At 53.9% G+C, this 16,187-nt stretch overlaps 1 protein-coding gene across 1 annotated transcript in view; it reads right to left on the reverse strand.

Annotated features, from left to right (window-relative positions):
- The window catches only part of LOC147084820 (uncharacterized), a 48,009-nt gene that overhangs the window by 18,270 nt on the left and 13,552 nt on the right, over positions 1 to 16,187 (reverse strand). The window contains exon 5 of the mRNA XM_085979338.1: positions 7,799 to 10,455. Coding sequence (XP_085835464.1) covers positions 7,799 to 10,455 — 2,657 coding nt within the window. The remainder of the gene's footprint in view (positions 1 to 7,798; positions 10,456 to 16,187) is intronic.

Below are 16,187 nucleotides of genomic sequence, written 5' to 3' on the forward strand. Positions count from 1 at the left end.
CTGCTCTCTCCCCATAGCCCTGTATCAATCCCAAACTAATCCCACTGCCCTGCTCTCTCCCCATAGCCCTGTATCAGTCCCCAAACTGATCCCACTGTCCCGCTCTCTCCCCATAGCCCTGTATCAATCCCCAAACTAATCCCACTGCCCCGCTCTCTCCCCATAGCCCTGTATCAATCCCCAAACTAATCCCACTGCCCCGCTCTCTCCCCATAGCACTGTATTAATCCCCAAACTAATCCCACTGCCCCGCTCTCTCCCCATAGCCCTGTATCAATCCCCAAACTGATCCCACTGCCCTGCTCTCTCCCCATAGCCCTGTATCAATCCCCAAACTAATCCCACTGCCCCGCTCTCTCCCCATAGCCCTGTATCAATCCCCAAACTAATCCCACTGCCCCGCTCTCTCCCCATACCCCTGTATCAATCCCCAAACTAATCCCACTGCCCCGCTCTCTCCACATAGCCCTGTGTCAATCCCCAAACGAATCCCACTGTCCTGCTCTCTCCCCATAGCCCTGTATTAATCCCCAAACTAATCCCACTGCCCCGCTCTCTCCCCATTGCCCTGTAACAATCCCCAAACTAATCCCACTGCCCCGCTCTCTCCCCATAGCCCTGTATCAATTCACAAACTGATCCCACTGCCCCGCTCTCTCCCCATAGCCCTGTATCAATCCCCAAACTAATCCCACTACCCCGCTCTCTCCCCATAGCCCTGTATCAATCCCCAAACTAATCCCACTGCCCCGCTCTCTCCCCATAGCCCTGTATCAATCCTAAACTAATCCCACTGCCCTGCTCTCTCCCCATAGCCCTGTATCAATCCTAAACTAATCCCACTGCCCCGCTCTCTCCCCATAGCCCTGTATCAATCCTAAACTAATTCCACTGCCCCGCTCTCTCCCCATAGCCCTGTATTAATCCCCAAACTAATCCCACTGCCCCGCTCTCTCCCCATAGCCCTGTATCAATCCCCAAACTAATCCCACTGCCCCGCTCTCTCCCCATAGCCCTGTATCAAACCCCAAACTAATCCCACTGCCCCGCTCTCTCCCCATAGCCCAGTATTAATCCCCAAACTAATCCCACTGCCCCGCTCTCTCCCCATAGTCCTGTATCAATCCCCAAACTAATCCCACTGCCCCACTCTCTCCCCATAGCCCTGTATCAATCCCAAACTAATCCCACTGCCCCGCTCTCTCCCCATAGCCCTGTATCAATCCCAAACTAATCTCACTGCCCCGCTCTCTCCCCATAGCCCTGTATTAAACCCCAAACTAATCTCACTGCCCCACACTCCCCATAGCCCTGTATCAATCCCCAAACTAATCCCACTGCCCCGCTCTCTCCCCATAGCCCTGTATCAATCCCAAACTAATCCCACTGCCCCGCTCACTCCCCATAGACCTGTAGCAATCCCCAAACTAATCCCACTGCTCTGCTCTCTCCCCATAGCCCTGTATCAAACCCCAAACTAATCCCACTGCCCCGCTCTCCACATAGCCCTGTATCAATCCCCAAAATAATCCCATTGCCCCGCTCTCTCCCCGTAGCACTGTATTAATCCCCAAACTAATCCCACTGCCCCGCTCTCTCCCCATAGCCCTGTATCAATCCCCAAACTAATCCCGCTGCCCCGCTCTCTCCCCATAGCCCTGTATTAATCCACAAACTAATCCCACTGCCCCGCTCTCTCGCCATAGCCTTGTATCAATCCTAAACTAATCCCACTGCCCCGCTCTCTCCCCATAGCCCTGTATCAATCCTAAACTAATCCCACTGCGCCGCTCTCTCCCCACAACCCTGTATCAATCCCAAACTAATCCCACTGTCCTGCTCTCTCCCCATAGCCCTGTATCAATCCCCAAACTAATCCCACTGCCCCGCTCTCTCCCCATAGCCCTGTATCAATCTCCAAACTAATCCCACTGCCCTGCTCTCTCCCCATAGCCCTGTATCAATCTCCAAACTAATCCCACTGCCCCGCTCTCTCCCCATAGCCCTGTATCAATCTCCAAACTAATCCCACTGCCCCGCTCTCTCCCCATAGCCCTGTATCAATCCCAAACTAATCCCACTGCCCTGCTCTCTCCCCATAGCCCTGTATCAGTCCCCAAACTGATCCCACTGTCCCGCTCTCTCCCCATAGCCCTGTATCAATCCCCAAACTAATCCCACTGCCCCGCTCTCTCCCCATAGCCCTGTATCAATCCCCAAACTAATCCCACTGCCCCGCTCTCTCCCCATAGCCCTGTATCAATCCCCAAACTAATCCCACTGCCCCGCTCTCTCCCCATAGCCCTGTATCAATCCCCAAACTAATCCCACTGCCCCGCTCTCTCCCCATACCCCTGTATCAATCCCCAAACTAATCCCACTGCCCCGCTCTCTCCACATAGCCCTGTGTCAATCCCCAAACGAATCCCACTGTCCTGCTCTCTCCCCATAGCCCTGTATTAATCCCCAAACTAATCCCACTGCCCCGCTCTCTCCCCATTGCCCTGTAACAATCCCCAAACTAATCCCACTGCCCCGCTCTCTCCCCATAGCCCTGTATCAATTCACAAACTGATCCCACTGCCCCGCTCTCTCCCCATAGCCCTGTATCAATCCCCAAACTAATCCCACTACCCCGCTCTCTCCCCATAGCCCTGTATCAATCCCCAAACTAATCCCACTGCCCCGCTCTCTCCCCATAGCCCTGTATCAATCCTAAACTAATCCCACTGCCCTGCTCTCTCCCCATAGCCCTGTATCAATCCTAAACTAATCCCACTGCCCCGCTCTCTCCCCATAGCCCTGTATCAATCCTAAACTAATTCCACTGCCCCGCTCTCTCCCCATAGCCCTGTATTAATCCCCAAACTAATCCCACTGCCCCGCTCTCTCCCCATAGCCCTGTATCAATCCCCAAACTAATCCCACTGCCCCGCTCTCTCCCCATAGCCCTGTATCAAACCCCAAACTAATCCCACTGCCCCGCTCTCTCCCCATAGCCCAGTATTAATCCCCAAACTAATCCCACTGCCCCGCTCTCTCCCCATAGTCCTGTATCAATCCCCAAACTAATCCCACTGCCCCACTCTCTCCCCATAGCCCTGTATCAATCCCAAACTAATCCCACTGCCCCGCTCTCTCCCCATAGCCCTGTATCAATCCCAAACTAATCTCACTGCCCCGCTCTCTCCCCATAGCCCTGTATTAAACCCCAAACTAATCTCACTGCCCCACACTCCCCATAGCCCTGTATCAATCCCCAAACTAATCCCACTGCCCCGCTCTCTCCCCATAGCCCTGTATCAATCCCAAACTAATCCCACTGCCCCGCTCACTCCCCATAGACCTGTAGCAATCCCCAAACTAATCCCACTGCTCTGCTCTCTCCCCATAGCCCTGTATCAAACCCCAAACTAATCCCACTGCCCCGCTCTCCACATAGCCCTGTATCAATCCCCAAAATAATCCCATTGCCCCGCTCTCTCCCCGTAGCACTGTATTAATCCCCAAACTAATCCCACTGCCCCGCTCTCTCCCCATAGCCCTGTATCAATCCCCAAACTAATCCCGCTGCCCCGCTCTCTCCCCATAGCCCTGTATTAATCCACAAACTAATCCCACTGCCCCGCTCTCTCGCCATAGCCTTGTATCAATCCTAAACTAATCCCACTGCCCCGCTCTCTCCCCATAGCCCTGTATCAATCCTAAACTAATCCCACTGCGCCGCTCTCTCCCCACAACCCTGTATCAATCCCAAACTAATCCCACTGTCCTGCTCTCTCCCCATAGCCCTGTATCAATCCCCAAACTAATCCCACTGCCCCGCTCTCTCCCCATAGCCCTGTATCAATCTCCAAACTAATCCCACTGCCCTGCTCTCTCCCCATAGCCCTGTATCAATCTCCAAACTAATCCCACTGCCCCGCTCTCTCCCCATAGCCCTGTATCAATCTCCAAACTAATCCCACTGCCCCGCTCTCTCCCCATAGCCCTGTATCAATCCCAAACTAATCCCACTGCCCTGCTCTCTCCCCATAGCCCTGTATCAGTCCCCAAACTGATCCCACTGTCCCGCTCTCTCCCCATAGCCCTGTATCAATCCCCAAACTAATCCCACTGCCCCGCTCTCTCCCCATAGCCCTGTATCAATCCCCAAACTAATCCCACTGCCCCGCTCTCTCCCCATAGCCCTGTATCAATCCCCAAACTAATCCCACTGCCCCGCTCTCTCCCCATAGCCCTGTATCAATCCACAAACTAATCCCACTGCCCTGCTCTCTCTCCATAGCCCTGTATCAATCCCCAAACTAATCCCACTGCCCCGCTCTCTCCCCATAGCCCTGTATCAATCCCCAAACTAATCCCACTGCCCCACTCTCTCCCCATAGCCCTGTATCAATCCCCAAACTAATCCCACTGCCCCGCTCTCTCCCCATAGCCCTGTATCATTTCCAAACTAATCCCACTGCCCCGCTCTCTCCCCATAGCCCTGTATCAATCCCCAAACTAATCCCACTGCCCCGCTCTCTCCCCATAGCCCTGTATCAATCCCAAACTAATACCACTGCCCTGCTCTCTCCCCATAGCCCGGTATCAATCCCCAAACTAATCCCACTGCCCCGCTCTCTCCCCGTAGCCCTGTATCAATCCCCAAACTAATCCCACTGCCCCGCTCTCTACCCATAGCCCTGTATCACTCCCCAAACGAATCCCACTGCCCCGCTCTGTCCCCATAGCCCTGTATCAATCCCCAAACTAATCCCACTGCCCCACTCTCTCCCCATAGCCCTGTACCAATCCCCAAACTAATCCCACTGCCCCGCTCTCTCCCCATAGCCCTGTATCAATCCCCAAACTAATCCCACTGCCCCGCTCTCTCCCCATAGCCCTGTATCAATCCCCAAACTAATCCCACTGCCCTGCTCTCTCCCCATAGCCCTGTATCAATCCCCAAACTAATCCCACTGCCCCGCTCTCTCCCCATAGCCCTGCATCAATCCCCAAACGAATCCCACTGGCCCGCTCTCACCCCATAGCCCTGTATCTATCCCCAAACTATTCCCACTGCCCCGCTGTCTCCCCATAGCCCTGTATCAATCCCCAAACCAATCCCGCTGCCCCAATCTCTCCCCATAGCCCTGTATCAATCCCCAAACTAATCCCACTGCCCCGCTCTCTCCCCATAGCCCTGTATCAATCCCCAAACTAATCCCACTGCCCCGCTCTCTCCCCATAGCCGTGTATCAATCCCCAAACTAATCCCACTGCCCCACTCTCTCCCCATAGCCCTGTGTCAATCCCAAACTATTCCCACTGCCCCGCTCTCTCCCCATAGCCCTGTATCAATCCCCAAACTAATCCCACTGCCCCACTCTCTCCCCATAGCCCTGTATCAATCCCAAACTAATCCCACTGCCCCACTCTCTCCCCATAGCCCTGTATCAATCCCAAACTAATCCCACTGCCCTGCTCTCTCCCCATAGCCCTGTATCAATCCCAAACTAATACCACAGCCCCGCTCTCTCCCCATAGCCCTGTATCAATCCCCAAACTACTCCAAGTGCCCTGCCTTCATGTAGCGCTGAGAAAGAGGGAGCGAAAGAGAGAGACAGAGTGACCGAGAAAGACAGAGAAAGAGGGAGAGGGGGAGAGAGAGAGACGGACAGGGAGACAGTGAGAGAGGAGCAGGAGAGGGAGATAGAGAGAGAGACAGAGAGAGAGAGAGAGAGAGGAAGAGACAGAGAGAAAGAGGGAGACATAGAGAGAGAGAGACAGAGAGAGAGACAGAGACAGAGAGAGAGAGACAGAGAGAGAGAGAGAGACAGAGAGAGAGCGAGAGAGACAGAGAGAGAGACAGAGACAGAGAGAGAGAGAGAGACAGAGAGAGACAGAGAGAGTGCAGTTAAAATTGGAGACAAACAAACAAAATACTTCCCACAGGGGCGTGGTGTGACGCAGGGCTCGCCCATCTCACCGACACTCTTTAATATTTACATAAATGAATTGGCAAAACTACTTGAACAATCTACAGCACCCGGCCTCACCCTATACGAATCCAAGGTTAAATTCCTCCTCTATGCAGATGACCTGGTTCTGCTGTCACCAACTAAGGAGGGTCTACAACAGAACCTGGATCTGCTACAGTCGTTCTGTCAGACCTGGGCCCTGACAATAAACCCCCAAAAAACCAAAGTCCTTGTGTTCCAGCAAAGATCCAGACATCAGGGACCCAGAATAAATTTCACACTAGGAACAACTAAAATTGAACAAACCACTAACTACACATACTTGGGCTTAAAAATCAGTTCTACGGGAAACTTCAAACTGGCTGTGAATGAACTGAAAGAGAAAGCTAGAAGGGCTTTCTATGCCATTAAAAGATCAATCCAAATAGAAATCCCAATTAGCATTTGGCTCAAAATTTTTAAATCAGTAATTGAACCAATTGCACTCTATGGCAGTGAGGTGTGGGGACCGTTAAAACAACAAGAATTCGCAAAATGGGACAAACACCCAATTGAGATCCTACATGCAGAATTCTGTAAAAGTATCCTCCGGACCCAAAGGAAAACCGTAAACAATGCATGCAGGGCAGAACTAGGCCAATATCCATTAATAATTACTATCCAAAAAAGAGCCACCAAATTTTGGAAACACCTAAAAATGAGCAACCCCCACTGCTATCATTACGAAGCCCTGAAATGCCAAGAGAGGACCATAAAGAAGGATACCCTCAGTCAACTAGTCCTGGGACTCAGTGAAGTAACTACTAACACTACTAACAATAACCAGCCCCAGGACAGTGACATCGTAGCACAGAGAACTCGACCCAACACAATTGTCACTAAGCAAAAGGAAAAATATCTGTCATATTGGGCAGAAACAACAAAAACCCAAAACAAACTCAATTGCTACTTGGCCCTAAACAGACAATACAACATGGCTGAATACCTGACCATGGTAAAAGATAGCAAACTGAGAAAAACCTTGACAATGTACAGACTTAGTGAACATAGCCTGGCCATCGAAAAAGGCAGACACAGGCAGACCCGGCTGCCAAGAGAGGACAGGATATGCTCTCACTGCAGTCAGGGAGTGGTGGAGACAGAGATGCACTTCCTCACAGCTTGTGGAAAATATCAGGGCATCAGGGAGAATTTCTACCCAAAATTCACAAAAATATGCCCTGAATTCAGAAATTTGAATGATGACCAAAAACTCCCATACCTACTCGGGGAACAGAGAAATTGTGTAACCTTAGCGGCACACTATGTTACAGCTTGCCATAAACAGAGGGACAACCAATAAACCTAAGAAAAGAGTATATACAAATTATATGAATGTATATTTATACACTCAGGGATATATCTGTTTATACACTGTATGGATAGATCTGCGTTTATGTGTTCAACCATAAATGTTTTTCGATGCTTTGGCAACATAAGATGTACCTTGTCATGCCAATAAAGCGATTTGAATTGAATTGAATTGACAGACAGAGAGAGAGAGAGAGAGGCAGAGAGAGAGAGAGAGAGACAGGGAGACGGAGGGAGGGAGGCAGACAGAGAGAGAGAGAGAGAGGGACAGAGACGGAGAGAGAGAGAGAGACGGAGAGTGAGGGAGAGAGACAGAGAGGGAGAGAGAGGGAGAGAGAGAAAGAGAGAGACAGAGAGGCGGAGAGAGGGAGAGTGAGAGAGACAGAGAGAGAGACAGGGAGGCGGAGAGAGGGAGAGACAGAGAGAGAGCGAGGGAGAGAGACGGAGAGAGAGAGACGGAGAGAGAGGGAGTTTCTCTTCACCTTTGATGTTTTCACTGGGCGGCGAAGCAACATTGGAGAAATCCAGGAAGAGGTTTGGTTGGCTGATGACTCTGGGTTCCTTGGCGAGCAGCTGACTGTCCCTGGTGTCACCGTCCCTGGCGTCACCGTCCCTGGTGTCACCGTCCCCGCCGACCTCCCTTGACCAGGGGTCCTGCTCCTCGGGGGGCAGCCTCCTCCCCACGGCCACCCCTCCCTCCGCCCGACGCTCTGCCCTGACCGACATCTGCCCTCGTCCTCCCGGGCCGGGACAGGAGGGGTGGCGGAGCCTCCCGGGGGCCTGTGCCTCTGTGCCGTGTCTGGGAGTCATGCGGTCGCTCGTCCCCGTCCCGTAGGGCGTCATGTAGCAGCTGGTGGTCAGGACCTTGCGGGTGACGTCCTCCCGCAGGCTGTGCAGCAGCTCCTCCTTGCACACCTGCACCAGGAAGCCGTTCTCCATCTGCCGCTTGACTACCCGCTCCCCCGGTGGGGCCTTGGCCTCCTTGGCCACCGCCCTCCCTCGGCCTCCCGCCCTCTCGCTCCTCGCCGCAGGCCGGGGCTGCGGGTCCTCGCCTCTCGTTTCACCGTCTTGCTTCACCGCGTCCACTCTGTCCCTCTCCCCGCCGGTGCTTGCTGCCTCTTCGAAGAGATCTTGGGGTGGATCTTCGATGAGATCTTGGATTGGCTCTTGGGGTTGAGTGAGGTCTTGGATTGGCTCTTGGAATTCAGTGAGATCTTGGATTGGCTCTTGGGGTTTAGTGAGATCTTGGATTGGCTCTTGGTGTTCAACGGGATCTTGGATTGGCTCTTGGTGTTCAACGGGATCTTCGATTGGCTCTTGGAATTCAACGGGATCTGCGATTGGCTCATGGCTTTCAATGAGATCTTGGATTGGCTCTTGGCTTTCAATGAGATCTTGGATTGGCTCTTGGCTTTCAATGAGATCTTGGATTGGCTCTTGGCTTTCAATGAGATCTTGGATTGGCTCTTGGCTTTCAATGAGATCTTGGATTGGCTCTTGGCTTTCCTTGCGATCTTGGATTGGCTTCTGCCTTTCATTGAGGTCTTGGATTGGCTCTTGGAGTTCAACGGGATCTTCGATTGGCTCTTGGCTTTCAATGAGATCTTGGATTGGTTCTTGGCTTTCAATGCGATCTTGGATTGGCTCTTGGCTTTCCTTGCGGTCTTGGATTGGCTCCTGGCATGCATTGAGGTCTTGGATTGGCTCTTGGAGTTTGATGAGCTCTTGAGTTGCCTCTTCCTGGTCGAAGAGGTCGTGATCTCGGGTTGGGTCCACGGCCTGCCCGAGGGTCGTGACCTCCGCTCCCTCCGACCTCCGGGGGTCGTCCTCCACCGTTCCCCTGCCCCGCTCGCCCCTTCCCGTCAGGTAGTCGTTCTTGAGGTTCTCCCATTCTTCGATCCTCCTCCTGCCTTCCTCCTCCTCCTCCTTTTGCGGGAAATCATGGCTGGAGCTCTCCTCACTGCTCCCGGCCTCCTCGCCCGCCATGGTTACCGTCTCCTGGCTCCTATCCGCCTCGCCGTCCGGGTCGGAGAAGTAGGCCGAGTCCCGGTAGGGCGTGCCCTCCCCCAGGGGCCGCAGCCCGTTGGATCCAGGCGACGCGGCTGATCGACCGTGGGGGTCCTCGCACTCCGCTTCCACCTCCGCCACAACCGGCTCCTTCAGACTGAAGTCGGGGGACAAGGCACTCTCGGTGTCGTAGCCACTGTCGGCCGGCTCCTTGGGCGCTGGCTGCGCAAGATCAGGGGGGCCGGGGGGAGGCGCAGCACCCGCCGTGTGCGGCGGCGGGAGGTGGTTGGCTGGGAGCGGGGCGGGAGAGGCCCCCTCTCGCCCTCCCGCCCGAGCGCCCAGCGTCCAGCTCTCGGCCCGGTCGGCCAGCGGCCCCCGGGAGGCCAGGCGCCCGCCCTCGAAGGGGCCGTCGAACAGGCCCGTGCCGTCCGGGCGTGTCTGGGCGAAGAGGTTGAAGGCATAGGCGCCCGCTTCGACCAGCGAGGTCTCCTCCACGCCCTCGCGCGGCAAGGCCGCGGTTTCGGCGGCCAGGCCGGGCTTGGCGCCGGAGATTCCCGGCAGCTCCCGCAGCGCCAGCTGGCCGGGGCTCGGGGGGCGGCGCGCGGGCGGGCAGACGGGGCTGGGGGCGCAGCCGGCCTCCAGCGGCCTCCCGCTGGACTCCTCCAGCCGGATGTAGTACTCGCCGCAGACGGACGGGCTCCTGGCGCTGATCACCGGCACCACGCTCGGCGTCTCCAGGCCCCGCGGGGGCGGGGGAGGCGGCGGGCGCGAGTCGAGGAAGGGGTCGGTGGGGGCGGCGCGCTCGACCGCTTGGCGCCCGAACAGCGCCCGCTCCCACATGTACTCGAAGTTCAGGCCCCGGCTAGTCTCGGTCACTGTCAGGATGTCGTCCAAATCGCCGTGGAGACCGCCGTCGTCATCGCCGGCGCACAGCCCCTCCAGCAGCGGGAAAGCTCCCCTCAAGCCCGCCACCCGCCCGGCCGGCTTCAAAGCGTTCCAGCGGCTCTCGAAGGTGTCCTCCTCCGCGGTGGCACCCGGGCGCTGGCTCACCAGGTAGGTCAGCAGGAGGTGGACATCACTCACCGAGGGGCGCGACTCGGGCTGTGCCCAGCAACACTGCATCACTTCGTACCTAAGAGGAAGAAGCCGGCGGCGTCATTACTGGTTCACGCATGGCAGTGCGTTCAGAAACATACGTGTCACGTTCTTACACTCAACGGGCAAACTCCAGAACATAGGGACCTATGGACCGCTTATGGGAGTGATACAGGCAGCTAAAAGAATCGAAAGGAAAAATTCTACAACATGGAGTTTTAATCCGTGCTGTACCTGCCCTGGGAGTGTTTGATGGGACAGTGTAGAGGGAGCTTTACTCTGGATCTAACCCGTGCTGTAACTGCCCTGGCGGTGTTTGAGGGGACAGTGTAGAGGGAGCTTTACTCTGTATCTAACCCCGTGCTGTACCTGCCCTGGGAGTGTTTGATGGGACAGTGTAGAGGGAGCTTTACTCTGTATCTAACCCCGTGCTGTACCTGCCCTGGGGATGTTTGATGGGACAGTGTAGAGGGAGCTTTACTCTGTATCTAACCCGTGCTGTACCTGCCCTGGGAGTGTTTGATGGGACAGTGTAGAGGGAGCTTTACTCTGTATCTAACCCGTGCTGTACCTGCCCTGGGAGTGTTTGATGGGACAGTGTAGAGGGAGCTTTACTCTGTATCTAACCCGTGCTGTACCTGCACTGGGAGTGTATGATGGGACAGTGTAGAGGGAGCTTTGCTCTGTATCTAACCCTGTGCTGTACCTGCCCTGGGAGTGTTTGATGGGACAGTGTAGAGGGGGCGTTACTCTGTATCTAACCCGTGCTGTACCTGCCCTGGGTGTGTTTGATGGGACAGTGTAGAGGGAGCTTTACTCTGTATCTAACCCTGTGCTGTACCTGCCCTGGGAGTGTTTGATGGGACAGTGTAGAGGGAGCTTTACTCTGTATCTAACCCGTGCTGTACCTGCCCTGGGAGTGTTTGATGGGACAGTGTAGAGGGAGCTTTATTCTGTATCTAACCCCATGCTGTACCTGCCCTGGGAGTGTTTGATGGGACAGTGTAGAGGGAGCTTTACTCTGTATCTAACACTGTGCTGACCCTGCCCTGGGAGTGTTTGGTGGGACAGTGTAGAGGGAGTTTTACTCTGTATCTAACCGAGTGCTATACCTGCCCTGGGAGTGTTTGATGGGACAGTGTAGATGGAGCTTTACTCTGTATCTAACCCGTGCTGTACCTGCCCTGGGAGTGTTTGATGGGACAGTGTAGAGGGAGCTTTACTCTGTATCTAACCCCGTGTTGTACCTGCCCTGGGAGTGTTTGATGGGACAGCGTAGAGGGAGCTTTACTCTGTATCTAACCCGTGCTGTACCTGACCTGGGAGTGTTTGATGGGACAGTGTAGAGGGAGCTTTACTCTGTATCTAACCCCGTGCTGTAGCTGCCCTGGGAGTGTTTGATGGGACAGTGTAGACGGAGCTTTACTCTGTATCTAACCTGTGTTGTACCTGCCCTGGGAGTGTTTGATGGGACAGTGTAGAGGGAGCTTTACTCTGCATCTAACCCGTGCTGTACCTGACCTGGGAGTGTTTGATGGGACAGTGTAGAGGGATCTTTACTCTGTATCTAACCCCGTGCTGTGCCTGCCCTGGGAGTGTTTGATGGGACAGTGTAGAGGGAGCTTTACTCTGTATCTAACCCGTGCTGTAACTGCCCTGGCAGTGTTTGATGGGACAGTGCAGAGGGAGCTTTACTCTGTATCTAACCCGTGCTGTACCTGCCCTGGCAGTGTTTGATGGGACAGTGTAGAGGGAGCTTTACTCTGTATCTAACCCCGTGCTGCACCTGCCCTGGGAGTGTTTGATGGAGACAGGTTAGAGGGAGCTTTACTCTGTACCTAACCTATGCTGTACCTGCCCTGGGAATGTTTGATGGGATAGTGTAGATGGAGTTTTACTCTGTATCTAACCCGTGCTGTACCTCCCCTGGGAGTGTTTGATGGGACAGTGTAGAGGGAGCTTTACTCTGTACCTACCCCGTGCTGTACCTACCCTGGGAGTGTTTGATGGGACAGTGTAGAGGTAGCTTTACTCTGTATCTAATCCGTGCTGTACCTGCCCTGGGAGTGTTGATGGGACAGTGTAGAGGGAGCTTTACTCTGTATCTAACCCGTGCTGTACCTGCCCTGGGAGTGTGTGATGGGACAGTGTAGAGGGAGCTTTACTCTGTATCTAACCCGTGCTGTACATGCCCTGGGAGTGTTTGATGGGACAGTGTAGAGGGAGCTTTACTCTGTATCTAACCCGTGCTGTACCTGCCCTGGGAGTGTTTGATGGGACAGTGTAGAGGGAACTTTACTCTGTATCTAACCCCATGCTGTACCAGCCCTGGGAGTGTTTGATGGGACAGTGTAGAGGGAGCTTTACTCTGTATCTAACACCGTGCTGACCCTGCCTTGGGAGTATTTGGTGGGACAGTGTAGAGGGAGTTTTACTCTATATCTAACCCCGTGCTATATCTGCCCTGGGAGTGTTTGATGGGACAGTGTAGATGGAGCTTTACTCTGTATCTAACCCGTGCTGTACCTGCCCTGGCAGTGTTTGATGGGAAAGTGTAGAGGGAGCTTTACTCTGTATCTAACCCCGTGCTATATCTGCCCTGGGAGTGTTTGATGGGACAGTGTAGATGGAGCTTTACTCTGTATCTAACCCGTGCTGTACCTGCCCTGGCAGTGTTTGATGGGAAAGTGTAGAGGGAGCTTTACTCTGTATCTAACCCCGTGTTGTACCTGCCCTGGGAGTGTTTGATGGGACAGTGTAGAGGGAGCTTTACTCAGTATCTAACCCCGTGCTGCACCTGCCCTGGGAGTGTTTGATGGAGACAGGTTAGAGGGAGCTTTACTCTGCATCTAACCTGTGCTGTACCTGCCCTGGGAATGTTTGATGGGATAGTGCCGATGGAGCTTTACTCTGTATCTAACCCGTGCTGTACCTGCCCTGGGAGTGTTTGATGGGACAGTGTAGAGGGAGCTTTACTCTGTATCTAACCCGTGCTGTACCTGCCCTGGGAGTGTTGATGGGACAGTGTAGAGGGAGCTTTACTCTGTATCTAACCCGTGCTGTACCTGCCCTGGGAGTGTGTGATGGGACAGTGTAGAGGGAGCTTTACTCTGTATCTAACCCGTGCTGTACCTGCCCTGGGAGTGTTTGATGGGACAGTGTAGAGGGAGCTTTACTCTGTATCTAACCCGTGCTGTACCTGCCCTGGGAGTGTTTGATGGGACAGTGTAGAGGGAACTTTACTCTGTATCTAACCCCGTGCTGTACCTGCCCTGGGAGTGTTTGATGGGACAGTGTAGAGAGAGCTTTACTCTGTATCTAACCCTGTGCTGTACCTGCCCTGGGAGTGTTAGATGGGACAGTGTCGAGGGAGCTTTACTCTGTATCTAACCCCATGCTGTACCAGCCCTGTGAGTGTTTGATGGGACAGTGTAGAGGGAGCTTTGCTCTGTATCTAACCCCGTGCTGTACCTGCCCTGGGAGTGTTTGATGGGACAGTGTAGAGGGAGCTTTACTCTGTATCTAACCCGTGCTGTATCTGCCCTGGGAGTGTTTGATGTGACAGTGTAGAGGGAGCTTTACTCTGTATCTAACCCCGTGCTGTACCTGCCCTGGGAGTGTTTGATGGAGACAGGTGAGAGGGAGCTTTACTCTGTATCTAACCTGTGCTGTACCTGCCCTGGGAATGTTTGATGGGATAGTGTAGATGGAGCTTTACTCTGTATCTAACCCGTGCTGTACCTGCCCTGCGAGTGTTTGATGGGACAGTGTAGAGGGAGCTTTATTCTGTATCTAACCCGTGCTGTACCTGCCCTGGGAGTGTTTGATGGGACAGTGTAAAGGGAGCTTTACTCTGTATCTAACCCGTGCTTCACCTGCCCTGGGAGTGTTGATGGGACAGTGTAGAAGGAGCTTTACTCTGTATCTAACCCCGTGCTGTACCTGCCCTGGGAGTGTTTGATGGGACAGTGTAGAGGGAGCTTTGCTCTGTATCTAACCCCGTGCTGTACTTGCCCTGGGAGTGTTTGATGGGACAGTTTAGAGGGAGCTTTACTCTGCATCTAACCCGTGCTGTACCAGTCCTGGGTGAGTTTGATGGTACAGTGTAGAGGGAGCTTTACTCTGTATCTAACCCGTGCTGTACCTGCCCTGGGAGTGTTTGATGGGACAATGTAGAGGGAGCTTTACTCTGTATCTAACCCGTGCTGTACCTGCCCTGGGAGTGTTGATGGGACAGTGTAGAGGCAGCTTTACTCTGTATCTAACCCGTGCTGTACCTGCCCTGGGAGTGTGTGATGGGACAGTGTAGAGGGAGCTTTACTCTGGATCTAACCCGTGCTGTACCTGCCGTGGGAGTGTTTGATCGGACAGTGTAGAGGGAACTTTACTCTGTATCTAACCCCGTGCTGTACCTGCCCTGGGAGTGTTTGATGGGACAGTGTAGAGGGAGCTTTACTCTGTATCTAACCCGTGCTTCACCTGCCCTGGGAGTGTTGATGGGACAGTGTAGAAGGAGCTTTACTCTGTATCTAACCCCGTGCTGTACCTGCCCTGTGAGTGTTTGATGGGACAGTGTAGAGGGAGCTTTGCTCTGTATCTAACCCCGTGCTGTACTTGCCCTGGGAGTGTTTGATGGGACAGTTTAGAGGGAGCTTTACTCTGCATCTAACCCGTGCTGTACCTGCCCTGGGTGAGTTTGATGGGACAGTGTAGATGGAGCTTTACTCTGTATCTAACCCGTGCTGTACCTGCCCTGGAAGTGTTTGATGGGACAGTGTAGAGGGAGCTTTACTCTGTATCTATCCCGTGCTGTACCTGCCCTGGGAGTGTTTGATGGGACAGTGTAGAGGGACCTTTACTCTGTATCTAACCCGTGCTGTACCTGCCCTGGGAGTGTTTGATGGGACAGTGTAGAGGGAGCTTTACTCTGTATCTGACCCGTGCTGTACCTGCCGTGGGAGTGTTTGATGGGACAGTGTAGAGGGAACTTTACTCTGTATCTAACCCCGTGCTTTACCTGCCCTGGGAGTGTTTGATGGGACAGTGTAGAGGGAGCTTTACTCTGTATCTAACCCGTGCTGCATCTGCCCTGGGAGTGTTTGATGGGACAGTGTAGAGGGAGCTTTACTCTGTATCTAACCCGTGCTGTACCTGCCCTGGGAGTGTGTGATGGGACATTGTAGAGGGAGCTTTACTCCGTATGTAACCCGTGCAGTACCTGCCCTGGGAGTGGTTGATGGGACAGTGTAGAGGGAGCTTTACTCTGTATCTAACCCTTGCTGTACCTGCCCTGGGAGTGTTTGATGGGACAGTGTAGAGGGAACTTTACCCTGTATCTAACCCCGTGCTGTACCTGCCCTGGGAGTGTTTGATGGGACAGTGTAGAGGGAGCTTTACTCTGTATCTAACCCGTGCTGTACCTGCCCTGGGAGTGTGTGATGGGACAGTGTAGAGGGAGCTTTACTCTGTATCTAACCTGTGCTGTACCTGCCCTGGGAGTGTTTGATGGGACAGTGTAGAGGGAGCTTTACTCTGTATCTAACCCTGTGCTGTACCTGCCCTGGGAGTGTTTGATGGGACAGTGTAGAGGGAGCTTTACTCTGTATCTAACCCGTGCTTCACCTGCCCTGGGAGTGTTGATGGGACAGTGTAGAAGGAGCTTTACTCTGTATCTAACCCCGTGCTGTCCCTGCCCTGGGAGTGTTTGATGGGACAGTGTAGAGGGAGCTTTGCTCTGTATCTAACCCCGTGCTGTACTTGCCCTGGGAG

This window comes from Somniosus microcephalus, unplaced genomic scaffold (genome assembly GCF_052327205.1).
Source record: "Somniosus microcephalus isolate GS21.2 unplaced genomic scaffold, FLI_Smic_1.0 unresolved_chr9, whole genome shotgun sequence".
NCBI classification, from domain to species: domain Eukaryota; kingdom Metazoa; phylum Chordata; class Chondrichthyes; order Squaliformes; family Somniosidae; genus Somniosus; species Somniosus microcephalus.